Source organism: Crocodylus siamensis, chromosome 2, assembly GCF_052110815.1.
Source record: "Crocodylus siamensis isolate JL-2025a chromosome 2, ASM5211081v1, whole genome shotgun sequence".
NCBI classification, from domain to species: Eukaryota; Metazoa; Chordata; order Crocodylia; family Crocodylidae; genus Crocodylus; species Crocodylus siamensis.
Window position 1 is genome coordinate 24,999,305 of NC_143396.1, and position 11,895 is coordinate 25,011,199.

The 11,895-nt window shown below is 42.1% G+C and overlaps 1 protein-coding gene across 1 annotated transcript; it reads right to left on the minus strand.

The window, feature by feature from the left end:
* Positions 1-2,117: 2,117 nt before the first annotated feature.
* S100P (S100 calcium binding protein P) lies at positions 2,118-6,542 on the minus strand. The gene is made up of 2 exons (XM_090034684.1): positions 6,381-6,542; positions 2,118-2,358 (listed from the first exon to the last, which is right to left on the minus strand). Exons 1-2 carry the CDS (start codon positions 6,516-6,518, stop codon positions 2,209-2,211), a joined length of 288 nt encoding a protein of 95 aa, XP_089890810.1. The 5' UTR covers positions 6,519-6,542; the 3' UTR covers positions 2,118-2,208.
* Between the last annotated feature and the right edge of the window lie 5,353 nt (positions 6,543-11,895).

Consider the following 11,895-nt stretch of genomic DNA (forward strand, 5'->3'; position numbering starts at 1 on the left):
CAGTCTTGTGAGTGTTCACTTTCCTTTGTGCAGTAGGAGACTTGTAATTACTTATTGGTAGAAAGATGCCAAGTAGAAGCAAAGACTGTGGGATGCTCTCAGTCATGTATATGAAGAAGGTGAATTTTCTCCTGGAAGGTGAATGTGTGTATCCAACCTGTGGGCTACTTGAGGAAGGGTGCACAGACAAAGGGAGGGAAGTCTCACTTAAACAGAAGCCAAATATATTCCTACCGCTCTTAGCTTGCTCCTGACTTTGAGGCTTTGAGTATTAGTATATATGCCAATGATCCTGCTTTGCTACAGAATACTGGCAAGATTAATTGCTGAAGCAGGATTTATCTGGGCCAGGTAGCAGATCATTCACCTTGCCAAGACTTAGCAGAAGAAGGAAAAAAATGGTTTTGTAGTTAAGAGACATGTCTAGGTTTAAGGAGACTTATGCCTCTGTCAATGACTCTGTGTCTCACCTTGAGCCAGAGTTTCAGAACAATGTGAATATATGTACTTCTGTTGCAGCTGTTTTCCATTCACAGTGCTTAGGGTGATGAACCTTAGATTGAACAGGTTCATTCATTTTTTGCTCATTTCTCATTCATTTTGCTGTTGGACTATGACATGGACTTGAGGAGTTGCACTTGGTTTAGTAAAAACTATTTATCTCTCATACTCACGCACAAGTACATAAACCAATTCATTACAAGAGTATTTTATTATGATTCAAGGAGCATTTGAAAAGGTTTATGAATACCTTGCACATGCAAATATGGCTCTAACTTCTTGGAAAAAGTGGAGCTAGAAAGGTCGTGAAGATAAATTAAAATGCATTGTTTTTTGTAATTCATCTTGGGATCCTCAGGTGGAAGAAGGGTCAACGTATCATTATTTACATGATGTTTTTGGTCTTTACAAGCCAGAGAAGTTAGTCATTGTTCTCCACCCAGTTGAAAAGCTCATTGTATCCATCTACAGTAGTCCTTCTTCAGTTGCTTGTTAGGGAAGCAAAAGGCCTAGTCTAGTAAAACAGGTAAGTTAGGTCTAGTCTAGCCACAGTTTCTGTACTGAAACAATTAAACCTTCTTCCTTTCTTCCACTGAAATTTGTTTTTATGCACAGTCCCTATTGTGGATGCATTTATACAATGCCTAATATCAGTAAAGCAAATACTCTTCTGAGAAAAATGGTTATAGATCTATGCACACATGTACTGAAATAACTGCAGTAGTGGGTGGTATTGCTTATATATATATATATATATATATATATATATATATTTCATAGATATTTTATTTAATTAATTTTATAAAAATTTTATATAATTTTAAGCTTGACAGGGTGCAGAGGAGAGCCACACGCATGAACAGAGGTCAGGAAAACAGACCTTATGATGAGAGGCTGAGAGCAATGGGGCTATTCAGCCTGGAAAAGCACAGGCTCAGGGGTGATCCGCTGGCCACTTATAAGTTTATCAGGGGTGCTTATCAGGATCTGGGGGAATGACTGTTCACCAGAGCCCCCCAGGGGATGACAAGATTGAACAGTCACAAACTCCACTGTGACCGGTTCAGGCTGGACATAAGAAAGAACTTCTTCACTGTCCGAGCCCCCAAGGTTTGAAACAGACTGCCACCAGAGGCGGTTCAAGCACCCACTTTAAACACCTTCAAGACACATTTGGATGCTTATCTTGCTGGGATCCTATGACCCCAACTGACTTCCTGCCCCTGGGGTAGGAGGCTGGACTTGATGATCCTCCAGGGTCCCTTCCAGCCCAAATGTCTATGAAATCTATATTATATAAAAACAGATTAATAGTTGTAGGTTGTAATCCTCAATAATTTGAATCTCTGTAGTCTATGCCCCAGTGAAAATACTACTTCAGTTGGTACAGTGCTCTAATGACTGTTACAGCTCTGAGGATTCCCTGCACTGCAATGATTTTTACCTACAAGTATAAGACTAGACTTTTAGAAAGCAAAGGTGTATAAACGATATATTTTTGGAAAACACAAAGACCGAATGACACAAGTAATAGACTCATTAAAAATTTATTACCATTCAAGGCAGGATAATAAACAGAGTATGAGATATGTTTACTCCCCAGTTTGCCTGTAAAAGTATCTTAGTACATGGAACAAATAAAGCTATCAATAATATTAGCATGTGGGATACAGAGTAACCCCAGATTCATATACGAGGTGTTCTCAATCATTTTGGTCCTTTCTGCTCGAAGTATTTATGACAGCAGGAAGTCATGGCTGCCACAAAGACGACAAATTCATTGAAGTCTACTTCAGAACTTCCATCTGCATCCAGGTTCTTCATGAGTTTGTCAAGAGCATCCTTGTCTTTTCCCGACTACAAAAGAAAAGGAGCAGACTGTAACAAGACCAGTAGTTTGCTTTGAGATCATAAGGCAACACCATAATTATAAGTTGATTGAACAAGAGAACTGTTGTGGATCCAGATATCTTAGTACTCATGTGGGGTTTGGGTGAAGAGGCACTGCCTGCTTCACCATGAACTAGCGATTAACCTCAGCTCACCTTCACTACCTTTCCAAGGCTGTTTGGGAAAAGACTGAAAAAGCCACTCAAAAGATAGAGGTATGTGCATGATGGCTACAAGGCTGGGTTTGAACATCAAGCTTTTTCATTCCTCCTTTTGCTTCAATTACCTAGTTTTGATTTCTATTAATATTATCCTCTGAAGAAAAAAAAAATCCTTGCTGAGTTCCTCAGGGCTTTGTTTTCATTTTGCTAACAGTAAGGGTGTGCAAAACGGGCCATATTTGATTCGGATTAGGCCCGAGCTGGGAACAGCGATTCCATTCATTGATCCGGATCACTGTCCCCGATTTGATTCGGCCAAATCTGAATCTGAAGGTTCAATGCTGATTCAGAGAATCAGCAATTGGGCCATAGACACAACTTTAAATATTTTTTTTCTACATACCTCGAGGTATCAGGCGCAGATCATGAACGCTGTGATGGTGGGGCAGATGGAGCGTCCCAGATGGTGGGGCAAATGGAGTGGACTGGAAGTGCTTCTGGTCCGCTTTTGGGTCTGCTGCCAAGCATGCTGTGACCCTCCCCCACCCAGTGCTCCGGTGGGACATTCAATCTGCCCCAGCATCTCGGTGTTCATGAGCCACCTGGTACCTTGAGGTATGTAGAAAAAATATTTAAAGTTGCGTCTATGTCCGAATCATTGAATCTTTCTGAATCTCTCTGAGTCGATTCGGAGGGTTCCAATTCAATTCAGAGAGATTAAAGGGTCTCCTGATTTGATTCAAATTTAGAGATTCAGCTACCAAATTGGGCCGAATCGCTGCTGAATTGAATCAGTGACCGAAGCTTGGTGCAGCCCTAGCTTACAACATGTTCTGCTGAACTTTGTTACTTGAGCAATGTATATGCTAGTGCAAGACTAACTTCATCAGGAGAGTGGTGTAACTTTTCGAAGAAAGAATAATATTAGAAAACCACATTTTCCAACACATTGAAGTCTGTGGCCAGAAAAATTTACACTGATATAATGTTCAGCTGCAAATTAAAAAAAAAAAAAAAAAAGCTTATAGAGGCCTTTCTTGATTCTAGGCTTTGACTAACTCTAATGCTCATATTGCAGTTTTCAAGATAAACAGAGGATGGCAGTAGAGTATAAAATATAATTAACTGAAATTTTTTTTTTGTAGCCTAACAAACTGCTCCTGTAAACTGATTTTATAGTTTTATGAAGTTATGTAAGTATCTTGGAGTTTTACTGTGAACTGAAAACATGTACCAACATAATGGAAATCAGAGGCATCATGCTTTAATTAGTTAAATTGGAATTATTTTATTTTATACAATCTTCCATTTTAAAAAACTAGGAGGATTAAAGTATAAACCAAGATGTGCCAAAATCATCAAACATATAGGTATATGGCTAGACTCCATTTAACAATGTCTGATGAATATTGTTCCCTTTAAATGTTTGCAAATTATCTGCAAAGAAATGTTTCCATTTTTACGAAAGTGGAAATCTGAAATTATTCCATGAATTGCTTATGCAGCAGTTTCTGGATTACTTATGGACTGTTGATGTTGGTGTTAATTTCAGTGTGATCTCTTAATAATGTACTTTGGTTACTTATATCCTGTGCTGCTTTTTTTTCTGCTCTCCAAATGATTGATTCACAAAGACCTTTCAAGATGACTGTCAGCTATCACAGGTGTGAATATCAGTGAAAATGTACATTTGCATGAACATTTAGAGCACCCTATTTCTGAAAACATTCTTGTAAACAAAAAAGTACTCATGAATGTTAAGAAATCCCAAATAATGGGATTTTAATGATAACTTATTTTCTAGTGGTAATATGGGTTTGTCAGATGAATATTTGCAAATGCTTTTCCCCCCCCGTATATTTTATCCAGTTCTGCATGTGAACATGTGGAGTTAATCTCATTGGTTTACAGGAAAGGACTTTTCTTCTTGCTTTGGAAGTTACTTTAACTTCAGTCCTGAATGTAATGATTAGTCGCTTCTTAGGATCTTGTTAGATTTTGGGCAGCTCCTGGAGTTCTTAACTCCTAGTATCAACACCTGAAAGTGGCATATAGTATTTGTTATGAGGTTCAAAATTGTGCCACTTCAGGGCAAGATTATCTCTGATTCTGGCAACCCAGCTCCTGTTCCATTAAGCTGTGGCCACTGCTCACAGATGCATCGATCAAGTTGAAGTTCTCCAGTATCCCAGGATGCAGTGGTGCCCCCCGCTTCTGTCTGTGAGCTCTCACACCCCCAGCTATTCTATTTCCCCAGCCTTCAGCCCCCTGGTCCAGGAACATCAACGAAGGACTCCTTTCTCCACTAGCACTGAGCCCGTCTGGGTGGGCACTCTGCCCTGCCATCCCCGCCAAGCCCTGGGGAACATAGGAGAGCATAGCCAGCCCCAGAGAGCCCCAAACTGGGCCAGCCTCCCACAACCGCTGAGCTCCAGCAGTGCTGTGCTCCATGCACCCAATCCGCATACAGTGCAGTGAGAGCTGGCAGTGACTGCTGTGGAGTGGGGGGCAGTCTGCTGTCATGGGGCAGCTGCAGAGCTCTGCTACTGCCTGTTTAGAATATGTCAAATGCACAGATCTTAGTGCTATACTTAGATGATTAATTATGGACAGGTTTTGTACATTCAGTGTCACAAGGATGCACAACAGAAGCCACTTACTAACATTTGATCCTAGACATCTACTTGGGTGGATCCAGGATCACGGTGAGAGGTATGTGGCCACATGTCCTTTGGCTGTCTGGCATGTGCTGTGAGCTCTTTGAGCTCACCAGCAGAGTGGCATGGCCTCTGGCTGAATCCCCTGCTCTTGTATGGTTCTGGAGTCCAGTGGATTGATGCTGCCATGACTGCACTCCCTTCCGATTGGTTCCCAGCCCCTTCTAGCCCCATCTGAATTCAGCAACAGGGGAAAAGAAGGGAGCAACAAAAGTGACACTCGCCCCTGTGCTCCGGAGCTGCCTGACAACAGGAGTTCCAGCCAGAGCTGACAAATCAGTGGATGAACTCAGAGCTTATGCTAGATGTAGAGCTCCAGCAAGAGTTACACTGATGTGCCAGTGAATTCAGAGAGATCACTGTATATGCACCACACAGCCAAAAGTGTCCCCTTGGATCTACTCCAGACATTTGCAATTATACAGAAATACAGACTCTTTAATGCAGCAGCAAGGTCCATAAAAGCAGAATTTGTGGATTTGTACGGAGATGACTATGAAGTATAGCCATTGAAAAGCACCTCCTGAGAATACAATGCTCATATTCTATGAAACATTCTTTAGTTATTTAGTTTCTTTTATTACTGTATTAAAATCATTTGCTAAACAGAGTTTTCTAAGTTCATCTACTGCTGTTGTTCTTTATATAATCTCTTTGTGTACATACTCAGTTACTACAGTTATAAGTGTGGTATAAATCCCTTTATGGAAAGATTCCCCATTTGTTTTCTTCATCCTAGATTGCAAACAGCAGAATCCCTTCACAGCAGTTCATAGTAGCCTCATATTGAGATTACAAGTTCTGCTGAGGAGTAAACAGCAGGAGCAGAAGACTTCTGAAGTATTCTGTATCAGTGCCACTGCTCTGATCACTAGAAAAAGAGATGCTAGTACTGATAAATGGGAGTGATATAGTAGTTCAGTGCTGTGATGGGTCTTCCTTTCAAAACCCACCTTGTCCACATGATGATCTAAAAGGTACCCACTTCTCTTCCTACAACACCAATGATTTCAGGACCTAGCCCAGAACACAAAGTACTGGGAATGTTTCTCTTTACACAGGAAAAGCTTTCAGCTTGTCATGCGGAAATTATACTAAAATATCATCTTACCGCCAAGAAGTTAGGGAGCTCTTTTTCCAAGAGAGTCTTCAGTTCTGCTTTAGTAAGGGTTAGCTTATTGCCTTCAGTTGATGCATACCTGTCAAAGACAGCAATGATCATTCCCATTGCAGTTTCTAGTTTGGACATCTTTGCTTACTTTTATTTCCTGCTAGGTGTGGATAGTCTCTGATTCTCTTTTAGAAAATAGAACCTGATCAGGTTCTGGGTTCCTTTATAACACTCTCATATCTCCTTGTTGCATATGGTAGTGAGATCCAGTTATCAGTTAGCAAATATCCATATCTAAAGTACCCTTTTTTTTACCATCTGCATGTAGGCTGAAATCAAATTCCTTTGTAATGACATTCTATTTAAAGTCCAAGCTTTATCATATAGTAGAGGTAGCACAGTTATTTGTGCATTACCCAAAACCAGTCCCTCCTTCAAGATACACAGTGTGAGTAAGAAGCTTCATTCAACTCTGTAAATGGTTAATAGCCCAGCTAAAAAAGAGTGCACACTGACTCACCAGGGCAAAAACAGGAGCAAATTACTACTCTCCTCGTTGCCATGACTAGGAATTGGTATCTTTTCCAGATCAGAGCTCTGTCAAGTGCAAAGCCCTGCATAGCAGCCTACTTAAACACAGGCTAATATAAACCCTCACATCTCGTGTGATGGATAAATTTGTTCTCCACTTGGATGGAGCACTGGGTGGACATCTGGGCACTTGATCAATGATCGGATTCATCTTTGAATGTAACAAAACAGCTTATTATTGACCCTAGAATAGCTCCAGAAGAGGTTCAACCCTGCAGCAGTAGTGTCTGTGTTAAACCAAACTCTGGATCAAGCTTGGCTTTAATTTGTGGCTGCTGGTGCACAGCTTAAAAATGTTCAGTGAGTTCGGCTCTAGTGACTTTTTCTCAAGAATATCTATTGACTGCATCATGGGCCTTGTTAGACCTTGCACCATAAGCCGAACAAATGTTATCAGCTTAGTGGAGCAATCGCACGGTAAGTCAAAAAACCTTCTCTGACTGTCCTTCACCTGCATGTTGCCCCTAGGTTTCCTTTTACCAGAGACCCCCAAAGATTGACACAGCCCCATGTCTGATTTGGTATCAAGTGAACTTTTAATAGTAACCCCTAGGCTTATTACAAGTATTCTTCCATGCAAGATGACCTGGCAAGCAGTTCCTTCAGCCATTATAGCAGTGACCTTTGGTGGTACTGGCCTCAGATCCTGATCCTCTGCTGGGTGTGCGGGGTGTTCGTTTCTGGATTCCTTGGTGTTCCAACAAGAAGTCCAAGGTTGTTCCTGTCTCCCCAAGGTGACAGGACACACATGTGTTCCTTTGTTTGTCCATCATTTTTATACCTTCTCCATTCCCAAATTGTCCAATGCTCTGGCTCCGTGCCATGCATTCCTTACATGGCGCACCGATCCCCTGGCACTGTGTCAGCTGCTTTCCTTCTGGGGAAACTGCTGTCCTTTGCTCACCTAGTGCCCAGCACTCACTTTTCCCAGTGCCTTAAAGGCACTCTGTTCAGTTTTGTTGCTTAGTTCTGGGAAGGTCTGGATTATGGCTAAAAGTCTTAGCATAACTCAGTTTGCCCACTACACTGCACAGCTATGACTTCTCACTAGAGGCGTGGTGAGCAGAAACAGGACCCGCTCACAGCTCCAGCCTGGCAGAGATTGGGCCCACCACTGTCTCAGTTTTAGTGAGACCAGAGAAGCAATTTCCCAGGTGCTCTCTGGTATTGCTGAGATGGACATGGTGGCTCCACACTAAGATCAGGGCTATCAAAGTCCAGACAGCCCTGTTCTCAGGGCAGAGCCACGGTGGCCGTGGCTCTGAGCCGCTCTGGGCAGCCATGGGAAGCACTTCAGCTGCTGGGCACACTGGGGGAAAAAAGGATCAGGCCCTGCGGCACTCAGAGCATTCTGGGATACTGAAGGACTTCAATTTGGGTGGAATAGCTGTGGGAAGTGACTATATGGTAATGGAACAGGAAAACAGGTGGATTGGAGATAATCCTGTCCCAGAATGGTGCAACTCTAAGGCGCATGATGAGTGCCTTGACACATTTAAATGATGTTAACGTGCAGCCAGTCCAGGGGTTAAGAACTCCAGATGCTGCCTACATTTACCATGTAACAAGGCCCAAAGTATAAGGATACTGCAGCTCAGGTGAGTACTGAAAACAGCCTTGCTGCATAGTTAAGGAGCCCTAAGGAAAGCAGAAGCAGGGTAAATTAGCAAAGCATGCTGGAAGCAGTATACTGCCATGGCTACTTCCAGCACCTAAGGTAGTTCATTTAAAGTGAACTCCGCTGTCTGTAGTGTAGCCATACAGAGGTTTCTATAAGGGGTACAAGATGGCTACATCAAGACGAGCACTGAAACCGATGGAAGCTCTTGGTGGCGCTCTTGGGTGAGTTCTCCAGCTACAGACTCTCTATCAGATGCAATTAGGTTTTGATATCTTCAGGGCAAGGCACGCCTCTTTGTGCCTGAGCTTTGGCCTCAACATACAGCATCATTTATAAAACTTGTCAGATTGTTTTTAAATCAAAAGAATTGAAAAAATGTTATTGTCATAAACCCATTCACAGAGGGCCTCCAGAGCCCTGTGTTTTCTCCCACTGTGCTACTTTCTCCGAGGAACAGATCGAGGTTGCCCTGGGATAACTCCTTCAGCCAGAAAATCTTGTCTCCACTGCCCTTATACTGGACACTACAGCTGCCGTAGGGAAATCTCTGGCAGGCCTAGGTGGCTTCCCCCGTGGACTGTGAAAGAAATGACAGGTCCCCATTCCTTAGAAAGGGCTAACCTCAGCCAGAAGTCACTCTCTGCCACAGACAATCAATAAGGAGACAAAACAGCAAAAAGATTTATTACATAGGAGAAAAGAATTATTCAAGCAAAACCGACCACACAATATACCAAAACATGTAAAGTTTCTTACCCTCTCACCTAGCTACATCTCAGCTTTCCTGCGACCTGGCAGTATCTCCAGAATTCAGCCTTCCTATTCAGCTGCCGGGCCTGCCTGCTGGAGTTATTGAACCTCCAACTCCTGGGACCCAAAAGACAAAGCATAGCCCACAGCAAGCTTCCTACATTATTTTCAATCAGCCACTCCCCTCTCACCCCTTCAAAAAAACCCAACCCAACAACAAACCAAGAAACCTGCTTGTGGGTCAGGATTCTCTAAAAATTTCTGGTCTACCTAAGGTACTTGGAGCCACTCTGGCTAAAAGGCTGTTTTTCTCAGTTGCCTCTCTGTTGCGGAGTTGATTCCTCATTGCAATCAGACAATGTTTTGGGGTGCGCAACCCAACAATATTTCCTTCTGCTTGTGTCTGGGACTGGCAATTGTCTTGAAGTATGCATGCCTCATACTGTGTCTAAGTGAAAAGATATATATAAACAGCATAACATATTTTATATAGGGAAAGAAATGACAAATAGAAACAGCTTAACATGGGCTTTCACAGATTCCCAGAAATTTGTGAGATCATTGAGTCCAGCCCCACCTGCTCTGGGCAGGAAAGACTGCTGAGCAGGAGACCACACATGCTATAGCCGTACAGTAAAACATAAGAAAACAGTCATGACACACTGCAAACCACTGAACATAACAGGTTTCATGAGAGTCATCAACACTTCCTAAGGTCTACAGCCAGCTGCGTGCAAGCAATGGCCTCTTCTCTGTCCTGTATAAAAGATCCTAAAACAAGAGAGAGTGTCACACTAAACATAAATGTCCCTGAAGTCATCTTGAAACCAGAACATAAGTTTCCTTTGCACATGTCCCCTCTTCTATTATTTTACACATTCTATATAACCATTGGAACATGGTGGGGATGTACGTTTGACTGAGTTCAGCCAAGGGGCTGAGGCATTCATACTTGAAGACAATTGTCAGTCCTAGACAAAAGCAGTTTATTCTTGCAACAGTAGTCACTAGAGGCCTGCTGTTATCTGTGCTAAGCAGATGAGAACTGTAATAAAGTCTGCCATTCTACATATAGATGTTTATTAAATTAGCCAAGTATGGTCAGAATGAAAAACAACTGGAGAAGAAGAACCAGGGCCTGGGTCATATTTCTGGGAAATGAGCATCATGCACAAAACTTCCGTAACTTCTGCTTCTCTGAGCTTTCTTCTCTTATGTACAGAGATAGCATGCATGTTAAAACAAAAAGTAAAACAAAACTACCCCACTAAACACACTTTTCCTTCTGGGGAGAACAGGAAAAAACAGACAGCATGTAACAATTGTTAGACAATTATGTCACTTGATGCATTACTGAAAATATTTAACTACAATGATGATAAAGGCAGGAGAGGGGAACCTATACAAGAACGGTGCTCAACCATTGGGCCAGATCCAGCCCATGAAGCTGTATCTTTTGGGCAGCAGGGCTTCCTAAGGGTCAGGAAATTTGGTTTTGGAAGAGTGGTGGGAGTGTTAACTCTTGTGCTGCCAAATTTCTGCACCCATGGGGAGCCCTGTGGGCCAGAATGGGGAGGCAGGCAGCACATGGCCAGATTGGGGCAGCATGAGATCAGCCCCATGGCCCAAACCCATGCAAAATCTTGAGACTGACCCTACACCGCACATCTCCCCCCCCAACCCCATACATACATATGTACATACATACATGCATACATTATTCACACATCTTGGTGACTTGATGGTCAATTGGTAGTTGAATCACAAAACCTACTCTTTACTAGTGCAAAAAAAGGTAACACCTTTTAAAATCAGTAATGGAGGTGGTTTTTGTGTGTTTTATTTTTAATTAACCACAGAACTTTGAATTGCCAGAAGCTGAAACATCATCAAGACAGTGCCATTGGTTTTTCATGCTGATATGAATTATGGATGTGTACACTCACACTCATGCCACCTCATTTCAGTTGTGCAAAGGAGTATATTTTACTTCATGCTCTTTGTGAAACTGCCTTTTAATTGTTGCATAAATGGCTCTGTGGAGAGGTGGCAAATTATTTAACTGCCTTTCATAAAAGGTGCTATAACAATCTCCCCTCCCCACCACCCAAAAGAAACTTGTATGAGAACAAAACATTTCTAGAGATTTTTTTCTAAAGCTGAAGAAAGTTAATGAGAGAATGAACTTTTGACTTTGCCAGTAATGTCATCACCACGCACAGGGCAGGGAAGGAAATGAACGCAGTCTGAATTTCTGTTTTTCATCATTTGAGTAGTACCTTTGCAGCAAGTTTAAAAAGCTCTTATTTTCCCCTCAGTGCATACATGGATGCCTTGCACACATGTGTGACTTCTGTTAACTTTAATATACATGATATATTATACACCAAAGAGGGAATACAAAGATCCATTTTCTAGCATGCTAAACTTACAGAAGATAAAGAAAGAGCACTTCACTTATTCAGGGCTAAGGTTTTTCTTTGTATTTCCACCTGAAGCATCCCTTCATGTCTGCTTACCATCTTTAAAAGGTCACATATACATTTCCACAAC

What these genes read in the sequence shown, in the direction of transcription:
- S100P (XM_090034684.1), bottom strand. Translation starts at nt 6,518, where the DNA reads ATGTCCAAACTAGAAACTGCAATGGGAATGATCATTGCTGTCTTTGAC. An exon ending in AGCTCCCTAACTTCTTGGCG is followed by an intron (nt 2,359 to 6,380) that starts GTAAGATGATAT and finishes TTTCTTTTGTAG; the next exon opens with TCGGGAAAAGACAAGGATGC.